The following is a 22,067-nucleotide window of genomic DNA, read 5'->3' as shown; positions in this document are numbered from 1 at the left end:
GTTGGTGGTATTTACATAGTGTGACTAGTGATTGTTGTTAATAACTTTGTTTTGAACTGTAAACACTTCAAGGTGGGCGGGATGTTCAGGCCGGGTGTAAATGTTGAATTTGAATTCCCGCCCGCAGCGTTGGAATCGTGACGCTGCTGCTCCCACGCCATCTTGTGACCAGTTCGTTTTCGATTGTTTTCGCTTCGGTAGGTCGGCCGTGCGCGATAGTAGACGTTTGTGATTATTAGTAATTATACAGTCCATTATGTCGATTGAGCCCAGACAATTAGGTTGTAAAGTATCTATTCCTTCACTCACATAAAATTAAGTTGCCTTTTTTAAATTCTATACTCTGTAAATTGTATTTAATTTTGGAAAGAAAGGAGATTTTATGTATACCAGTAGTATCAGTGCTTATTTCGTGTTTCATGGAAGACATTAATATTTCCCACGAGCCGATATTCTTGACATTTACTGACTCCCGCCTACCTAGGCGCATCTCAGGCCGAAGCCTATTCGCCTAGTCATGCTGTGATTAGCCATGCAGGGAGAGGGTCGCATGCTTCGTGTGCTAGGAGGGGATTGGCCGACCTTGGCAGCGACTGGTGCCACGACTAACGCCCCTCACTTTTAATTCTAGACTATAACTACTAGCTGAGTTGGGCCAGGTAAAACCTGACTAGACACGGGGAAAACCCTGGACACTATCATGCGGGGTGCAAATATTCATTTTGTGTATGAGATTACAGAAGACAGAGCATGTAATGGGCATTAAATACCCCTGCAAGTTTAAGCTCGCCTTTCGGTAATTTTTATTAATGTTTTTATTTGTCTATATTTGAGTTAACACTTATGCTTATAACATTTTAAACGAATCGTAGGCCAAAAATCTAAAGTAATATTATATACAAACAAAATAAAACATGTTTTCGAAGGTAATGGATGCAGGGACGCATCAGTGGATGCAAGTGTCGCTCCCTATAAATCTTGGTTTTAGTGGACGCATGTAGGGATGCATCGGTTTCCCTTGCGAGAATTCAGAAGCAACGCAAAATGACCGCGTCCACTACGATGCATTTCTAGTGGATTCCCTAGCTAATGAATCCAATAGGCTAGTATTTGGATGCAGCCAATGAACCCTCTGGCAGAGCAGATAGAATTAGCCCCAGTGATGTGCACACCACGAGAGACACAGTGAATATTATTTTTACTAGAAAAGTGAAGAAGTTTTTTTTTTACTGAAGTTATGTATTTAATATAATAATGGAATCAAAAAACATTTAAAAGGGCTTGATATTATTTTTCCATTAATTAAAAATGTTTAATTACACACAACACAATTTTATTTTTAAACAGTTACTATATCCATTATAAAGGACTATTTATCATATGTACTTATACAGAGTGTATCAAAATTCATGTTACAACGCTTGAGGGTAGAAAGCTCTTATTATTTGCAACCATTTTTGCCAATAAACATGTTGCCGGAAACGCGTTGTTAAGCCCCTGTAGCCCCAGAAAGAGTCAGCGTAGGCAACCCATTGGGCTTTGTGCGAGACAGACGATGCTGTGGTGAATTACGTGTTTACGACGCCGGGCAACGCTCGAGAGGACTGTACGATGTCGAATGCTGACCCCCGCCCCTTTTTACTTCCGTTGGTGGCGCACTCACCTATTTTCTTCTGTTCGTGCCGTGCCATAGCACTGCGCAGCGTGACATCGCAGTGTCGCAGTGGGTTTTGATATCACTGGTTGTCTGTCGTTGACTGTTCTGTCGTACAAGCAAACTCGTGGTGTCATTTCTTTCGCTGTGGTTCTGAAAAGGGCGACGTTTTAGTGGAGCTCAATGGAGTACACGTTTAGTGAGTACACGGACATGCTGCATGTTTACAGGGAAGCTAGACAAAATGGACGAGCTGCCCGTCGTCTGTACGAAGAACGATATCCGGGTCGTAGGATTCCAGCTCACACCATGTTTGCAAGACTTACTCAGCGAATGCGTGATACTGGTACATGTGCCGTCACAAGACCAAATGCTGGTGCTCCACACAGGGTTCGTACTCCCAGTTTTGAAGAAGATGTACTTCAGAGATGTGAGGAGAGTCCAGATACAAGCACAAAGGCAAAAGGTTCCGATATGGATGCTGACAAAATGGCTGTTTGGCGAGTTCTTCATGAGCAACTCTTGTACCCGTACCCCCTTCAAAAAGTGCAACACATGGGTCCGGCGGACTATCCTCTTCGCATGACCTTTTCTCGTTGGTACATTCGAAGAGTATTGAGGAACCCCGAGTTAGCGGTTTTATTCAGCGATGAAGCCAAGTTCACTCAAGACGCTATTCTCAATTCGCACAACAGTCATGTTTGGAATGATGTCAATCCGCATGCAACGTGTGTTACAGCTCGCCAGGAACGTTTTTCAGTTAATGTGTGGGCCGGTATTGTTGACGGCGTACTCATCGGGCCTTTTTTTCTTCCGCCACGACTTACCGGCGCCGGATACCTCCACTTCCTTCAGAACAAACTACCAGGTCTTCTTGAAGAGGTTCCATTGCATGTCCGACGTGTGATGTGGTACCAACATGACGGGGCACCACCACATTTTTCCCTGCAAGTGCGAGAGTATTTAAACCAAACATTTCCAAACCGATGGATTGGACGAGCGGGCCCTGTCGCATGGCCGCCAAGGTCACCGGACCTAACCCCGTTAGATTTCTTTCTGTGGGGTTACGTGAAAGGGGTTATCTAAGCTACGCCAGTAGAAACGGTAGAAGAGCTTACACAGCGAATCATTGAAGCGTTCGAAATCATAAGGTCGACTCCACACATGCTCCAGCGTATCCGTGAAAACATGATTCGCCGTTGCCACCTCTGTGTCGCTCAAGAAGGGCGTGTTTTTGAGCCGTTGCTTTAGGCTGTCACATTGTTAAAACGTATGCAACAATTTCAATGTTGTGAAACAAAGCCGAATCTGTGATTGATTTCAGAGTGAAATTAAAATCTGTGCCACGATTAAAAAGGTTATTTCTCTACTCGAACGCCCGCACATCCACAACATAACAATCTACAACAGGTTGCCTACGCTAACTCTTTCTGGGGCTACAAGGGCTTAACTACGCGTTTCCGGCAACATGTTTATTGGCAAAAATGGTTGCAAATAATAAGAGCTTTCTACTCTCAAGCGTTGTAACATGAATTTTGATACATTCTGTATATAGCATAGGTACTCTATTTACAAAACGTTTTGGGCTATGATGATTGATAGCTATTTAGCAAAGAAGAAATAATGGTTTTACTCTAGGCATTGTTTATTATGTTACCTTACAGTGAACGGACATAAATACAGTCGAAAATACATAAACACATTAACATAGATTATTTTTACTCATAATACATAAAGTGCATAGCATGAAAACAGTTTATAGTGCATGATAGGTTTTGGATTCGACTTGTGACAGGCATTTCTTTTAAAACGTACAAGATTCAATTTAAAGTTTAACAATATTTTCGATGTTTTTAATGTCATAATAAGTTTAAAATCTATTCGTTTAATGTTTTAGTTTGACGCCGTCCCCGTTGCCTGATCTGAATTTACGTAAATTTAAACTGGTGGCTTAATTTTGAATCTCAAGGGTGGGGTTCCTGGCCTCGTGGCTGCAGGCAGGGATGCGGCGACAAAGGACTCCCCGGGCTGTTATGGCCTCCCAGGACGCCTTATTAATGAAACACACACGTACTTGTAGCCGTTTTATTGCGTAGCACAGTCTACACGCCACACGTTCACGTAACTGGCCGCTTCATCGTCGACCTAAGCTCCGCGCACGATGAACCTGTTATGGCTTCTGCGAGAGTACTCGGACGCGACGTGAGGTGTGTGGGCGATCGGTCCCGCAAATTACTTATGAAAACACATGACACTATAAGGACGGCAGGTCCCGCGAATTTACTTATGAAAACACATTACACTAAAAGGACGGCAGGTCCCGCGAATTTACTTATGAAAACACATTACACTAAATTACTGTGATTAGTCCCGCACAGGAGGATATGCACAAGCGGCTAGTCCGCGGGGTGGCGAAGGTCACGTTAAGCTGGGTACGGACACGGTGGAATCTGGTACGATATCACACACGTGGCCGTGGCACGTCCCAGTTGATGACTCGTCCGAATGTTTGTGGTCGCGTTTGGCGCAGTGCCGCCCTGCGTGGACAAAGAACTATGTCCCGAGGTGGGACGTTATAGCGTGAGGCGCAGGTGCCACGAAGGATCACCTAATTGCTTACGTAAAATATAAAAATCCCTGATGGGATACACATTTTATTAATAGACCGCGCGAGGTTGCTAACGGCCAATTTGGGCCGACCGGGGAGCTGATATAAAAACGGTTTGGCTATAATTACCTATTGCAGTTATAAGATGATGGCGCGAAAGTTGAAGGCTCCCCGTGCGTGGGCTGCCGGCCCGGGCGAGTGCTGGATGGCGACTGACTAACCTCCCTGGCCGCCGGGGCCAGGGAGGGGGCAAATTCCGCGGGAAAACTGCGGAGCGCGGGAAGATGACTTCGGCCAGTTTTGTGAATTATAACCCTTTATAAAATGATTATTACATTAACATTGATTATTGATGGTTTTAGATTCATTAGTTTCTGTTTATATTATCGAATGCATGAATAAACAATACCCTTGCGCAGTGCCACACCCGGCCGGGCGCTTTGCACACGTAGGAGGCCGTGGCCGTGACTGACGTCACGCCGTTCGGGGCACTGCACTACGTTGCGCGCGCGGGCGCGTTCGGGGCGCGGCACTTATCAGGTGTTGAGGACACATAACGGCCTGTGCTCTCAGAGGGAGCACTGACGGCGGCGTCAAGTTCAAAATAGTATTCACTTGATTATATATAATTTTTAATTAAATAAAAATTTAATAACTTTTCTTTACATATAATATATAAAAAATAAACTATAATTTTATTTTTGCTTTATTTATATATTATATTAGATGAAACACCAATAAAATTAATTTTTCATGTATATAATTTTATACGAAACGGTCAATTATCTTTCTCTAATTTTAAACCATAATTACATGTTTTTTATTGTTTTTTTTTCACATGTTAAAATTTTCATAGACTTTTAATAATTTTTCCATATTAATTATATTTTTTATTATAAAAATACTTACTAGAGGTGCCTAAGAAAAATAAAACCTGTGTCATTCAACCCAAATCTCACACACTAACGCCTCTTGTGAATTTTAGACTGGAGCCTCTGCATGTACCTATAGGAAAGCTTCACGACGAATAACAGAATATCTGATCAAGAATTTACAAGTAAAAGTTATATCAGGATAACGATTTTAGGATGATCAAAGAAAATAGAACAGAAAAGGAGTGACTCCAAACAACAGAAACTATTTGGAAAAGGATTGCCTTCTAGAGCCACATAACATGCATGATACCCGAGAGCTTGATGAACTGGTTATTGCCCACTTTCTAAACGAGGAAACCACAGGGCCTGACTCACAGAGGCTGTACGGGATCAGCAAGAAGCGGGAATCACACCTGAAGACAACGAGGAATAGCATTACTTTCTCTCAAGAGAAAACCTAGAGAAGTCCAGTGGTTCCAACAAGTGGTGAAAATGGAATCAGGCAAAAAGTGTAATGATAAAAGAAAGAATACTCAAAGAAAACAAATGTGGGTGTACTCGGCTTAAATGTTTGGTTCTCCAGGTATCTAATATGTGATTTAGGAATATTGTTCTGCTGCTGTGTACCACTGGACTAGGAACCCAATGGCAGATGCCACACTTCTTTGAACAAATGAATGTTAAGGTAATAATATTATTGCTATAGTTATCGAAATGATATATCAAAAAAAATTTTAGTAAGTAATAATAGAAAAACATTTACAAATATATCCCCATTGCTCCGTAACAGCTATAAGTTTGTTTCACGTTTAGATTGCAGTACAGAGTAAATGACGAACACTGTTGCCAGATCAATACTAGCCGGGTTGTTAAAATTAAAGGTCTTATTTCATATATTATCGTTAACAATAATAAGTTTTATTATATACATAGTAGCTAACTGCTCCATGCTGATGGCGACTGCAAAGTCGAACGAAATGTCGGTGATATCTTCGCCTTCGATGCGGCTACAACCAGAAGACAAGCAACTACAGACAATGGACGCGAAAGCCTGCGATCTTTATATTTTTATTATGCTAGCTCTTTATTTGTCTAAGAACATAAAATAGTGTCTACTGACAGTATTATTTCAGTTGTAGTCATTATGACAAGAATAAAATAAATGCTAAACTAAAATTATTATTTCACAAGAAAAACTATTTGCAACAGCCAGTCACTATTAATAGCGACATTTCATAAAAGTATGTGCAATGCTGTGAAGAGCATAACTTCTTAAAATTAAATGATATAAACAAAATGTAAACAAAAAGTTGAAACAAAGATAGCATCTTTAAAATACATCTTAAAAATACAAAATGGAAACCATAATATGATGTTCTTTAAGAAATACACCAGGAACATGTATTTCCACAATTCTCATTCCAAATTTTACCTTACAAAATACAACTTTTCCGATACATTACAAAGCGGCGTCTGATGCTTTTGCGCTCTATGGCGTATATCTGGCAACAGAAAACACCGAAACAAGGACAGCGCTAATAGTAGAAACCATGCATTGGAAAGAAAGAGTGAATGCCTATTTAAATATAAACTGCAAACTAAGAATGAGATGCGATATTGTCTATAGACAAAAGTAAAAGCAAATTTCTGTATTATTATGTGTCTTTTTTATGTACAAGAGACATACTGTGGTAAAGCATGTAAATAAAATGATTTACCAGCACATTTCAAAATAAATACCAAACAACAGAAGCATTTACTGGTTAAATGTTTCTGTTGCTTGGCATGAATGTTAACACTTGTTAGAAAAGAGTCTATTTGAAACCCAGAGTTGGGAGAAATTTATAGCACCTGGCATGGGCGTAGATCCCGGGGGGCCAGGGGTTCCCGGGCCCTCTCTGGATTAAGAAGCCCTTCACCGAGGGGGCCCACTTACACTTGCAAAAGCATGACTATGAAATGGGTTTGATGTCGAAACTATGTTTTATGGAAAACTTTCTATATATTTTAGAGTTATCTGCTTATTGCATGCATGTAGACCAACATATAGGCAGTATACAACGTACAAGCAGAGTACCCAGAGATTTCTTGTGTCGGTTAACCCCGCATGTAAAACTCTCGGGCCTCCCTTGGATATTTCCGCCCCCCCCCCCCCCTTTTCAGTGACATACGATTACAAATCAGAAGATAGTTTAAAAGTTGGTCCATCTTCTGACAAAAAGTGAGTTGTTCGTACTCAAAAATTAAAAATTGGTTGTCTGTAAAGTCGGTTTACGGACGATAGTTTAACGTGACAACTTCATAACAAAACATTGATGAAATGATTGCATACTTTTATGAATTAAATTAAATCATTTTTATTTTTATAATAAAAGAATAAATACTTGAAATTATAATAGTAATCAGATTTTTAAAATGCAAGATTAATCTTTATTGACGAAATTGTTGTTGTAATAAGCAATGAAAACCACATTAACTTTTCACTTCTCTTTATAAACAGTTGACGAAACAGTTCACGTGTAGATGACTTGTAATTAATTTTAAAAACTGGCGTTTAGCTATAAAGTTTAAATATAATTATGAACAAGTTTTCATATAAATAAACTGTAATCAAATTTCTATCATCAATTATATGAATCACCATAATTTTTTTGTCAATTGTAACGTAACCTATTATTATACTGCACTCGCCGACAGCGTAACGGAACATAGCGTAACGGAAAAATGGGCGTAACGGGACACTTTTTCGTGCATGGAGCCGTCGGTCATCGATTTATTAGGCGTTGTCACGTCAAAAACATTCACTGTTAAGACATGTAGGCACACACATCGGTACATCGATGGCACGAATTGAGTAGTTTGTGAGCAACTTACTTTCTTGCTTAGAACCTATGGTACCAGTTTGTGGAGCAATGCATTTATACAATATAGTTATATATTTCTAATGAGTACAAGTTAAGAAGTCTATAGAAAATGCGTTCCTGTCTCTCACCATCAATGATAGAGATTGTGTAGGCAAAAACTTTTACTGTTCTCCGTTAATGCAATGTAAATTCTTCAATATGCATAAAGGAACCAAACAAAGAGTGTATAAACTTAACATTAATGTACTAGGAACATTAAGATGGGCGACTACTGTGTCGCAGCAGTTTGACGACAATCTCACACAGGTCTTTTGCACCGTCACCATCCCAGTAGAGCATGTATGGGAAAACACCCGGTGCGACTCGGCGCGGCGACTATCTCAGTGCGGTAGTCGACCCTGTGTTTTACCATATTTTCAGGGCATTTTAGACACTAATTAAACATTGTGAAAAATAGGCTTATACAATTATAGAGAATTTAATCAGTCATTAAAATCCCTTTCACAACATGGTCTCAAACAACCTCCTGTTTAATATGTGATTGTCCGCAAAACGAGTCCCTGGTAGTCACGCGCGACCAGTGGCTCATCCAGTTCCACCATCTGCAGAACCAAGATCCAGAACCAGGATCCAGAATGATGGTCAAGGGAGGCCCAAATTAAAAATTCTAATACAATTTTAGAAACATTAGAATTTAATATATTTAGTACATTTTATTTGTGGTTCAAAAATGTACTGTCATATATAGCACTGCAGTAAAATAATACTTAAGTACTTTTGGTATACTCTGATTAAGGAATTAGAAGAAAATTTAAAAAAATATTCAAGGTTCAGGGAGGGAACATGCCACTATGGCTTCCCCTTTGGATCTGCTAGTGCTAGTAAGCAGAACGACTAGACATGTGTAACATAGCAAGGCCCATTACCCTTTGTTAATTCACTGACCATCACTGCAATACTTCAATAAACCTAACCTTGTTCAAGGCTCCGCAGCTAGTCACCAGGCGGGTTTAAAGCATTGGCCGCTTACTTAACTTTAAATAAGGTTTGTTAAATAAGCATTTACTTTAAAATAGCTTTGTTCGGGCATGTGTCGTGACTCAGACATCATCTAACTTAATTGTGGCCATGCTGGTCAATCGCCCCTTTACCCTTAAGGGGTTTGTTGTCTAAGGACAACCAGCATAAGAACTTTGTCGTAATTAACCGGGTCGGTTATAACCACCCGTAACACTACCGCTCATGTGACTTCAACTTAGACCCTGCCTCAAGGCGTTTAGTGTTTATTGTTTAAATATAGCATGAGTGAACATTGTGGTCGGCCAGAGAGCACCTGTAGCAATTCAGCCCACATTACCATCAGTTAATTTCAGCCTCCGGGCACATTGACAGTCAACTGTTAAACGTGGTACCATGCCCCTCCTATAAGGGCGTACAGTCACAAAAAGTGCAACGAGCCATCACTCAACCATGTCGACCCCGTACAACGAAAGTGCGTCCGTATCCGCTTGCTGATAACCGCATAACGATGAGCCTTGGTTCTGATTGAAGCAGGCCACATGTGCAACAGTAATAGTATAAATTTAGTGCACCACAATAAGTAATACATTATCAGTGAATCTTCTGTCAATCATCTGTAGCAGAGCCTCCTGGAGGGCTAGACACACTGGGTTATTTGGCCTGTGTTTTTGCCCTTCGCCTGCTCGACACATGGCTACATTACGACCTCGGGAGAGTCTCGTGTTCTGTGAACTAGCACCCAGTTAAAATACCCGATAGTTGGCACCCTGGATCAACACACTTTCACCATCATTGCGTAGCAGAACGGCACGGCATAAAGTTGAGTCAAGATGCTCTAGACTATTCTTCACCAGCCATATCATTTGCTGGAAAATTCGTTCACCTTTCATAATCTGTAGTGAAGTCAGTAGACAAATGTTGTTGACACATGTAGGCAACTATGACCGTCGTCGTGCATCAGTATTCAGCGTGTAGGCAATGTCCTCCGAAATTCGTGGTACATACATATGGTCTGAGAGAGCGCAACTAGACAAGCCCAAGACACTTGGAACTCAACCGGTGTTCACCCGATCTCTCATATTTCATCATTTTCCTCTCGGGTCATATGAAGAGCCTCATACATCCCATCGATTCAGATCAAGATCTTGTCACTTGAATTTCTGTTGCTGATGATACCATAGCAGATATGCCCAATGTGTGGTGGTCACTACATCGATGGTGTGAAACTTACATGACTCTTGGCGGCCACAATTTGAAGCAGTTGTAATGTGAGAATTATGTCGTTAAAAATCGTCAAATAAAATATTTTCTACAATTATTGGTGTTCTGTCCTTCTGTCTCTTTCTGTCTTATCTACTGCACGTACAACCCTCTAGTGCTTTACCAGTTTAGTGCCAGCATACATGGCATGGTGACTTGTGCTTGTCTAACTGTGTTATATCACCTTCTAACGTATGCACCTCGAATTTTTTTAAACGTATGTATTACTTCATACCTAATAAGAACATCAGGAGAAACATTCGTAAACAAACACATAAATCACTATTGATTATGTCCGCAGATTTTGACAGTTGTACTAGCAAATATGAAGTCAATGTTAGGACCATGCGCAGAAGACCGGAGTCAAATTACACTATCGTGAGTCTATGGTCAAGAGTCGCCCCAGTGGGTGGGCACCAGCAGGCCCGCCCATCCCAGGACCGGCTCCTCGGGGGTGGTGGTGGTGGTAGCACTGTCGCTGGTGGCGACGGGGACGGGCGCCTGTGTGGACGAGGTGGGTGCGCCATTGTGGTAGTGGTGGTAGTGCTTGTGGGCGTGGTGGTGGTAGTGGAACTCCGGGCCCCCTCGCTGGCTGCCGGAGAACAGCTTCCTCTGCAGCTTCCACAGAGTCGCGCGCAGCAAGAACCTCGCCACCGTGCTGCGGGACCATGAGTCATAGTTTTGACATCACAAAGCCGTTGGTGTATTCGGATGCTTGTAGAAATGCATGCCGTGTTCAGAAACTAATGTTCTTCCCAGCGCCCCCAAATAATTTTTTATTCAGAGAAAGGAATGATAAGAAAAGGGGGTTGTGGAATGGGAGAGGGGTGGGACTCCAGCCCCTCTGAACAAAGCACACAACTTAACTGGGTAAACAAGAGTGAACTGGGCAACAAAACACCCATAACTGTCCTCAAATTAAATGTTTCAATTTTATACTATGATTAAACATAATAAAACCCATACATTTATCCATGATAAACTCATGCTTACCTGATTAAAATATAAATTACCTTCATTTGCAGGATTTTCCTACAGCTAAAATCTTAATTCCCGCAGTAGAATATCAGTAAGTGTAAAACAGCCGCACAGTTTCAGTGATAGGCTGCTGGTAATTATCAAGGCTCGGTGACACGCGCCATGTTAGTTGAATAATTTTATTGTCATTACTACGAATTAAGGCAAATATTGTAATTATGTTTTTATACCCCGTTTACATTTCTTGTTCAGTTGGAAACTTTGTAAAATTATGTTGAGTTAACGTTATCTCCGAGCTGTAAGCTCTCATGCAAGTGGTCATTATGGTAAACACTTGCGTAACGTTTTTGTATAGCTATGATGTAACATTGAGTAAATACTTGGTGACAAAAGTTGTGACGAAACTCAAAATGAAATAGATTTATTGTAATAAACATGCAACAATAACCCTTGAATAAGAGCAATGACAAGAAAATGAATAAATCAACATGGAGTACGATACCGCGCCTTAATGTCTAACTAGCATAAACCATGCTTTTAAGGCTTGTTCTCACACGGAATGTTACTTATTTAATTTTTATGCCAATAATTTTCTCTAAGGGCATTTCAATAAAATTTATCATTAACACTATCTTGTATGTGTTGTTTGGTAACAAATATTTTTACTACAGCTGTAAAAGCCACAGAATAGAAGATAATTAATTACTAATATTTGCGCGACGTTTTATAGCTGTGGCAAAACAACTCAATGCAAAAGAGCTATCGCGATAATTTATTGTAGTGATGATCAATTTTAACCTTTTTTGATTGCCAGATATTATTTTTGAAACTAATCCGAGGGCCGGACACACATGAATTAATATATTTTTTCCACAAATGTTTATCTGATTAAAAACAGTACATTCGGTGACAAATGAAAACAATATGTGGTATGAGAAGAAGAAATACTAAGTATTAAATAAAGCATTTAAAAAATATTAATATAAAGTGAATTAACATGAAACAATATATAGATGTCATAAATATAAATAGTATTTTTGAGGTATTATTGTGAAAATACTGTGGTTTCTGAACACTTTATGTTGACAAATTATTCTACATATCTGCAAACAAGGATGGCAGACACACAACAATATATACTATTTGTTGAACTATTCTTTGGGCGGACCGTCAGTTGACCTCACTGATGTATATGAATAGCACTTAAATAATATAGGTATGTGACAAGAAAAAAAAAGTTCATGACGCGTGAGATTGAGCCTAAAGTTTGAATAGTATAAACCATGCTTTAAGCCAAGTTTACAACAATCTGTCGTGCTTTTCCATTATGCGAGAGTCTGTCAGCTCACCCAGCAGTTTACACCCACCTCAAGGTCAGACATAAAAATTGCTGCCAAACGACATGATGGCATGAATTTTTGGAAAAAAATTTTTCATGGAAATGTAGATTAATTTTACGATCGTATGCTAAGCAATTATATGTTTAATATTATATACATATTTTGCTTCTGGTATTTATTGATATGTTGCGGCACCTAATTTTAGAATAATTGTGTCTAAATGTATTTTTATTCAAATTACATTTTTTTTAAAATATTTTAAATGAAATTTAATTTAAGTTTGGAAAAAAGTAAACGAATATTGATGGATGAAGTTACAGACTGTTGTTAACCCCTTATTTTTATTTACACAGCACTCCAAAACGAGAATGAGACCATAAATATAGACGAATGTAGACTATGGTCATTTGTGCATGAGGCCAACATTGGGTTACTATTTTAAAACAGAACGTTATGGGAAAAAAGCCATTTGTGTTTGTTTTGAAGTCAGTTTTACTCCAATAAAAACACGTTTTTGGTAAAATTGTTAGTTTCTTCGAACTGAAAATATTTAAAAACTATAGAAATAAAACATCAAACACTTACTATATTGGAACTCGGACACACGTTTTCGACAATTCTGTTAATGGAGTTAGGAATTTTGAGGAGGTGGCACGCTGTGACACTGATGAAGTCACTTTCTACCCCACCATCACCATATAACAACATCACCTAAAATATTGTTGAAATTGTGTTCAACCACGCCTGATATTAATTAATAAGTATGAATAAGAATTTCTGTCGTTAAAATAGTTACATCCACATAATACCTTCTTTTAAAACCGTTTCCACACTACACTTCACGCAATGTTTTGGGTGTCTCCACGCAGTAATGCAAGGGTGACCACCTCTCTGGTTCTACCGGCGAACAAATCGTACAGAGTTGAGCACAAAAAGCGCGCGCGATCCATAACCGTAATTTGTTTTTGGAGGAGACGCAACACCCACCTCTTATCTATGGAAGGTAGGAAGGACGAGATGCTGGGCAAGTTTTCCAGCTTGTCCAGAGTCGCCTCCGCTTGCCAAGGACCGAGGAACACCAGACACGCCACCGCCAGCAGCGCGCAGGCCTGCCAACCCTCGACACACAATACACAACTAGAACTGAGGCCGCAGTGCTGCCAACCCTTGACACACAACCAGGACTGAGGCCGCAGTGCTGCCAACACTAGACACACAAAACAGGACTACGGTCACATAGATAGGTAGACGGCGCTAGTAGTAGGCGGGCCCACGATTAACATAGTGTTAAAACGGGTGTTTCGTAAAAAAAACATGTACTTAGTTTTTTATTTATTATCAGAAAGAACATTAATTTGTTTCCATTTTCCAATAAAATAAATAGTTATTATGACGAATCGCTGCAGACATGTAGCCAGACGCTGTTCACAACTGTCGAGACTGTTATAAACTGTAGGTAAAAATCTATAGTAATGGCCGACTATAGGGGATTTGAAACACTTGCCAGAGCCAAGTGCTCTGAAGGCACGAAAGAGATAAAGAAAAAAGATCACATAGGGATATAACGACAACAAAACGTTACTATGGAAGGACAAAAGTTTAAATCACAAACCACGCTCGACAGTAAATACAATAATTATAAAACGTATCATTTAAAACATTTCCTATTTAAATATATTCAATAAATTAAAGAACACTTTACTAAGTTCAATGTATTAATTATAAATATATACATTCAACTGTTTAGATATGTTTAATTTCTGTAAGCAATTGTTTAATATTGGGAGAAAAAAAAAATAAAAAAAAATGTAAAACAACTTGATTCGAGCGGGAAACGAACTCGAGCGCCACTAACTTTATTAAAATGTGAAAAAATTATCTTTAAAATTATTCACTAAAATCTTTAAATATATTTTTTCTCATTTTATAGGGCCCACTCAGGCGAGTAATTTGCACCTACCTGGTTCCACTCACACAGTTCAAACCAAATCGGCGAGCCCCGACTTCGACCCTCCCCTCATTAGATTAAAAATAATTACTGGATTAAAAATATTATTTGAATAACTGACGCTTGAAGATTAAGATGTATAGCAAACGAATAATTTTGATTTAAGTAAGTTTTTAATGTTTAAAATATGCTTTCTTGAGGGAAATTCCAGTTTGTTTGGGATTCGCATTCTCAACATTCCAAATTTTAATTGACGATTGCAGCAAAGGGTCAAGTTATTGCTATGCATTAAACCCATAAAAAGCTCCCAAATAAAAATTAAAAAAATAACCTTTACTCAACGTTTAAAACGAAACATAGTTTTTAAAAAATCCTCATTATTATAAGAAACTCCCATTTAACACAATGTTAATGATGGGCTCGCCTACTGCTAGCGCCGTTCGCAGGCCGCCGCGAGCTTCATGAAGAGGACGGAGAATAAAGGCTTTGAATATATATACTGTATAGAAGTCGCCAGCCTAGGTTAAAATTTCTAATACGGTTTGAGGTAGTTGTTTAATTCACCGCCGCAAACGCCACCATCTCTAGGGCATCGACTTGTGGTGGTCCCTAGCGGACAAGTGTCGAACTCTTCAAACACCCCTTCCCCACCCTCCCTCAAACCTGCGTTGTCCTCGCGGGGTGCGGGTGAATGACAGCGGGCGACAGTGCTGCGCTCTAACGTGTAAATAACCACCTAAGACGATACAGGGCGTTACTGCAGCTCCCTGGAGCGGTGAAGTTCCCAAGCTGCTCATCATACGCTCCTGAAAAACGTAGAGTAAATCCTATCCACTCACGACTTCTATACAGTATATATATATTCAAAGATAAAGGTAAGCTGCCAGACATAAGTACATGTGTTAAGGAAATAGTGCATCTTCATGTTGTAGTAGTCAAAAGCATAATCTATATTTTTATTTCTAAGAAGACGAAATTGAATTTGACATGTTGGTTTCAAATGCCTTTGCCAAACAACTTACTTTACAAGTTCGACCATAACACACATGATTGAATGGAATGCCTGAAATCAATAATGGCAGACTGCTACAATTAATTTCTCGTATGAAACAAATGGCGTTCAGAATGACTACAACTGCAATGATACTGTCAACAGACACTCTTTTGTAGTCTAAAAACATTGAATAATATTAAAATTTAATTTAACTTACGATGCCACGCAAACTAAAGTTTTTAGTGCAAACAAACCATAGGATTAATGTATATTGTGAAAAGAACCCCCATTATACAAGAAAATAAATCGATAAAATATTGATCAGTAAGATTAAAATCAAATTATAATTCTTCAATTTATATTTTAGCCCTGTGTCATTTACTGTTCAGGTGAAGATTGCTATTAAATTGGATTTACCTCCAATTGGTATGTTTGAGTGTGAAGATGTTTAGTGTAAATAAGCCGTACCTGTGGTTGACCAGTGCAACGCGGAGCAAAAACACAGCGGAGGAAGAGAGGCTCACCTCATGGCGCCGCATGTCCGCCGCAGTCCGGCGACCCGCTAGCTGGCGCCGCCCTGGGACCCGGGGCTTATATCACCTCCGCCACGGACCGGAAGGGACTGGCCGCAGTTGCGCAACTCGCCCCGTCCGCGGGTCAGCTGGCTTTCCCCCGCCTCGCCTCTGGACCCTGCCACGGGACTGACTACCCTACCCTCTGGACTCGAGGCCTGCTTTCAAGCGCGCGACGTCATCATCAGCAGCGCGCCTGTTTCACAGCGCTGCAGTCGCTTTGTGCTTTCTTCACAATCAGCTTCTTATCCTTCCGTCTCAACGTGCAGACAGCACATATCACGTTACAGCAGTTTGTCGGTTATAACCAAGCTAGTTTAGTGGAGTGATGTAACTCCTGGATGACAAATGCAGTAATTTCTTGAAGAGGAAATCATCATGTTATCTAGCCTGGAACTATAGTAATTTCAAATCCATATCACAAGAGCAGATGTATCACAAAAAGTAAATTTAACTGTATAGTAAAATTATATTTTAAAAACAAAAAAAAAAACTTTAATTATTGCATTGACCAAAAAGTAAAAAGTAATCTTCAAATTTAAGTAGTTTGTTCAACAGAGAAAGAATGAACTATAACTCTGTATAACGTAATTTTTTAATAAACTAAAAATAAGAATAAAATAGTAAACAAAACAATTAATATTAATTTATATAAATTGTGGGGTGCTCTCTTCTTTAATTTTCATAATGAACCTGTCCTAACGAATAGACATTAGTGGTATAAAATTTAAAACAAATTATATCAAGCACCCAACGCGTTTTTCCATCCATTTTGCTATAACTCGCTACTAGATGGCGCTGCAGCGCATCAACTTTTAAATAGTTCAACCGATCGCTATGGGTAGACATTGACATACAAACAACAACTGTGTTTCATTTCACTATGTTCATCACACTATCATATAGCGCTATTCATTTTGCGTTGACTCGCGAATAATATATCACCCAGTGTTCAGCTCGGGCAACGCCGGGTACTGTAGCTAATATATATGTTAGCGTGTTTCATTTTTCCAAATATGTGATTTTCGTATGACTTTGCTTACGCCCCCAGTCTCAGTGATTGGATAATATTTAGGGGTTGCACACATTGATCACTTTTATCTCAAATTAGTAAAATTTCTAATATAGTAGTGCTTTGTACTAATGGGATTTTCATGTATTTCTTTCATCTTTGGCAGGAAACTGAACTTTAAAATGGGAACCAAAAGAAGAATTTGGGTGCTAGAAAAGATGCATAGTGGCAAGTTTTTAGGAGCTTGGCTCTCTTCAAAGGAACAAGTACTTTTAGATTTTATTTGCCATCACAAAGAAATGAAATAAACTCTTTAGGATACTACAAATCTACCAGTACTAAACTACAGGAAGTGTAGAGGAAAGAAAATATCCCTGTTAAGACGGCGGAGAATATCCATGCTCGTATTCAGAAGTCGTAAAAAGAATACCAAAATCTGGGTAAAGATAAATCGAGAAAAACGGATAAAGCAAATGTGAAATGGCAGATTTGGAAAGGTGATCTCGTAGAGTTTGTGACATTTCCCGGCATACCTTTTGATACTACAGCATATAATATAGGACTGATCCAAGGGGCATGTACCAGAATTGAAAGGGAAATCGGGCGAACATTGCTGTGGTTGACTTGCCGTCATCACACCCATGAGCTAATATTGAAAGGAGTATTTGAGGAGTGTTGTGGCATACCATCAAGTGGTCCTGACATCCAGATTTTTCGTAATTGCCAAAGTCTGTGGGCTTCACTTGATAAGAAGTCATATGAAACAATGCTGGATGAAGAAAGTCCCGTTCAAGGCTTTCTAGAAGAACGAGTGAAAATCTATAACTACATCCAAAAGACTACAGAGAGTTATTACAACTCTCACGCCTGTACCTAGCAGGGTGGTCTAAAAACGACACCAGTTTCAGGATTACAGGGGCTCTGCTTTAAGGTGGATGGCAAAGGCAATATATGTGTTTCAAATTGTCTTTTTCACTAAACAGTCAAATATTCCTCTACAAGAATTGAAAGGAATGAAACGGGATGAACATTTGGCCAGCCTCCTATATGTTCGGTTTTCGCACGAGGCAATTGTAAGTCGACGGGCTCCAAAGAATGATTTGTATATGCTACAGCTTCTGAGAACTTACCCATACGCAGACGTCAAAAAAGTGCTATTACAGTTGTTAAGATACATCTTTGGTATCTGTCAGATTTTGGCATCAGTTTGGTATCAGTTTGGACAAAATTATTCCTCAGGCTGATAAGGAAAATATGACTAAAATTTAAAAACCAAACCTGCAAAGAAAAGAAATGAAAAAAAAAAAATTAGGGGGTAAAAACCTTGATATGAAGAAAAAGACCTGAGCCATTTCATTACTAATGAAACAAGAAACAATGAAACAAGACGTTCGTTGAATTATTTGGGATCCACGACATGACAGAATACTGAAGTGATTCTCTAAGAAGCCACATGAATGCTCTTAAGGCAGTCAATTATACCGCAGAATGATAAATCGCTCTGATATATATATATATATATATATATATATATATATATATATATATATATATATACTAGCTGCCCGACCCGGCTTCGCACGGCTATACTACAGGGAAAAGAAGACCAAATATCACATTTACAGTAATAATAAATTAAATACCATGGCAATTAATTTATTACAATGTTTTTTAATGTATCGGAGAGAAAACGAATAGCACCGATGGTTTCCCGACCCTCGAGCACGCAACGTACAACTGGTGTACCCATACTTCGCTTCGGCAGTCTGCAGGCAGTACACTCTTGCGCCGCTCATTTTATATGCCCCTACTTGCGGGTACACCACTGCAGCGCCTCGAATGGAAAAAGAAATCAAAGCGATGCCCGTTTCCATGTTCTGTTCAAACGTTTTAAATTCGAAAATTTACAGGAAATTTCCCTGAATCTAATCGCAGCGTCATCTGCCGGGTCGAACTGAAATTACTATAATTACTATAAGATACTATAAATGTTATAATGTTATAATTTATTTTACAAACTTATATTTTTATTTTCAAAGAGACATCAATACGTCATAAGTTGCATAGAATAAAATGAGAAATAACAATTTAAAATTGTAGGTTAAGTTGATTGTTATTGAATGCACGTCTATACATAATTAAAAGTAATGAAAAATCGTGTTAAATACTCACATTGATACTGCACCTTACATATTTTGCACAATGTATATTTTTTATTACATTTTAATATGTAGAATAAAATGAGAACTGACAATTTAAATTTGGAGGTTAAGTTGATTGGTATTGAATTCACGTGTATACATAATTAACATCACGAAAAATCATGTAAAATACTCACTTCAATACTGCACCTCACAAATTTGCACCTATATTTTTAATTACACTTTAAAATGTTATTTCAATAAATAATAATATAATAATCTCAATAACCAATTCTATTTTAATTTTAATGTAATAACAACAATTCATAAAATCCATCCAAAGATTAACAACAACACATAAATAAATACACAACACACACATATATATACTGTAAACCTAAACCATTCAAAGATCAACAACAATTTATAAATAAAAAATTAATTAAATAAACATTTTCCAGTGGACCAATTTGTGAATCTAAACCATCCTCGAATCCCCGTGAACTCACACAAAAAATTTCATCAAAATCGGTCCAGCCGTCTAGGAGGAGTTCAGTGACATACACACGCACACAAGAAATATATATATATATATATATATATATATATATATATATATATATATATATATACATATATTTAACGAATCTGTCAGAGACGAACAGATAAAAAAACATTCTTTTTGAGTGTGATTGAACATCACAGAAAAGTCTTCACCAAGCGAACAAAAAAAAAGATTGGATTATTCAAAGTTGATTAATATAACACATATTTTGCCAATCATACTACATATTAATTTTAATGTATATATCTCATATTATTTTAATTTTGTAATTTATAGTTTTCTCAATAAAAGTAATTAACATTGAAAAATCGTATTTTTTGCTTACTTTACAAAATTGATCAAAGTATGCAACCTCTAAACATTATCCAATCCTCTTGAAATTTGGCATATTTATCTAGCATCACTGAGACTCGGGGTGTAAGCAATATCTGCAAAAAATTTACGTGTTATTTTTTTGCCTTACAAAATGAAACACCCATATATATACACATATATACATACATATATGTATATATATGACAATTAATTTATTTTCCGTAAATGTTTTCGACTCTTCATACTTCCTAATTATTCTAGCCCAGTGTTTTTCAATCTTTTTGATTTCGTGACCCCTTTACAAGTTGAAAAATTCCGGCGACCCCCTTGTGTCACAGAAAGACAAAGAAATTATTTAATTAAAAGACTACGTTAATGGTATTTTCTATTTTGGTACAATTATCTATTATTCGGATCTACACTCTGCAGGAAGCCGCGAGAGTTTTGAAAGTAAGTACGAAGTAAGTTGGTAAGGCTCATTCTTTTGTTTTTCACTTGCTCGGCGCGTTTGTAAAATGGATAAGTTTCTCAAAAGATCGCAGCCTTCAACATCTGGTACGAGTGTTAATAGCGGTGGTGGTGAAACAAACCAAAAAAAAAAAAATAGACATTACGATGACAGTTATTTGAAATACGGGTTCACAGTCATAAATAATAAACCTCAATGTGTAACTTGCGGCGATGTGTTATCACGTGAGAGTATGAAACCGTCAAAGCTTATGCGGCATCTCACAACCAAGCATAAAAAAGAAGCTGATAAGCCGTTGGATTTCTTTGAACGAAAGTATTCAGGTAATAAAATAGTGTTTCCCTAGTCTCCACAAAGTGTTGTTAAGACCCTCAAAACGCTAGCGATAAGTTCAAGTCGAGTCTATTCTGTTGCTGTTTTTACTCTTGATGTTTTATGATGTTTATTTCTTTGTTGTTTGCATACAACTTTTTATTGTACTTCATTTTGGTGTGCAAAGGTTCTGCGTACTTATTTTTTATTGACTATTCACTTTTATATTGTCTGGTTTATTTTCAGGCATCAAGTGTTAACGAGTCAGCATTATTAGCTTCAGCCGGCGACCCCCCGAGTAAGGCTTCGCGACCTCCCTCGGGGTCGCGACCCACAGATTGAAAAACACTGTTCTAGCCTATTCTACTTCCTACTAATCCTATCCTATCGATATATAAATGTGAACGTTTGGACGTTTCTTACTAAATCACGTCTTTACTCCTGAATGGATTTGAATCAGATTTGAAATAGAGGTCGATTAACATATAATTACGAAAGGGGGATAAAACTGGTAAATTTAGTTTATTTATAAAAACAATAGAAGGTAAATATTGGGAACGAGTAGACTGTCAGACAACGATAAAAATAAGTTTATAGTGTTTGGTCGTTTGTTATTCATACAAAATATCTTGAATTAACTTTTTAGCTTCGGAAATATGCTGATTTTTAAGCTTAGCTGCTAAGTTTTCTGTAACGACTGATGAAAGCAAATGCAATAATTTTATTGTTCTGATCTGGGTGCTTATCAATAACAATTTCAGAATTCGCTCAGTCCATATATGAAAGTACCAAGCTGTTAGGATCAGAGAGGCGTTGTACATCTTTAACACTAAATATACGATACACAATGATACCACTAGAAATTTTAATCCCCTGATATCACAAACTGACACAACCAGTAATATTTAAGCAAAATAAATTAACAACGGCAGGTTAAGATATTCTTGGGCTTCACTGACCAGTAATATTGCTCAAAACCATTCTGTAACAACTTAAAAAGCAATTAAAGAAGTTAATTTTTTTTATTGTTCCGTTGAAGATTCATCAATGTTTTCAGTGCTTAGCAATATCGGAACCCACTTGCTGTAAATATGCTTTATGAGCGAGCAATATCATAAATAAATAAATCATAAACTTCTT

General features: G+C 38.2%; 1 protein-coding gene across 1 annotated transcript; it reads right to left on the bottom strand.

The window, feature by feature from the left end:
- Positions 1-8,465: 8,465 nt before the first annotated feature.
- LOC134529214 (nuclear receptor subfamily 4 group A member 3-like) lies at positions 8,466-16,246 on the bottom strand. The gene is made up of 3 exons (XM_063363086.1): positions 16,066-16,246; positions 13,587-13,717; positions 8,466-10,939 (listed from the first exon to the last, which is right to left on the bottom strand). The coding sequence occupies exons 1-3, from the start codon at positions 16,078-16,080 to the stop codon at positions 10,672-10,674; spliced, it is 414 nt and encodes a 137-aa protein (XP_063219156.1). The 5' UTR covers positions 16,081-16,246; the 3' UTR covers positions 8,466-10,671.
- Positions 16,247-22,067: the final 5,821 nt, after the last annotated feature.

Source organism: Bacillus rossius, chromosome 1, assembly GCF_032445375.1.
Source record: "Bacillus rossius redtenbacheri isolate Brsri chromosome 1, Brsri_v3, whole genome shotgun sequence".
In the NCBI taxonomy this organism is placed as follows: domain Eukaryota; kingdom Metazoa; phylum Arthropoda; class Insecta; order Phasmatodea; family Bacillidae; genus Bacillus; species Bacillus rossius.
Note: the sequence above shows the minus strand (reverse complement) of the source record. Positions and strands in the feature narration are given on the sequence as shown.

Bases quoted from the DNA above. Each gene is read 5' to 3' on its own strand.
- LOC134529214 (XM_063363086.1), bottom strand. The intron at 10,940-13,586 runs GTGGGTGTTGCG...ATGGTCCCGCAG, and splicing joins CTACCTTCCATAGATAAGAG to CACGGTGGCGAGGTTCTTGC.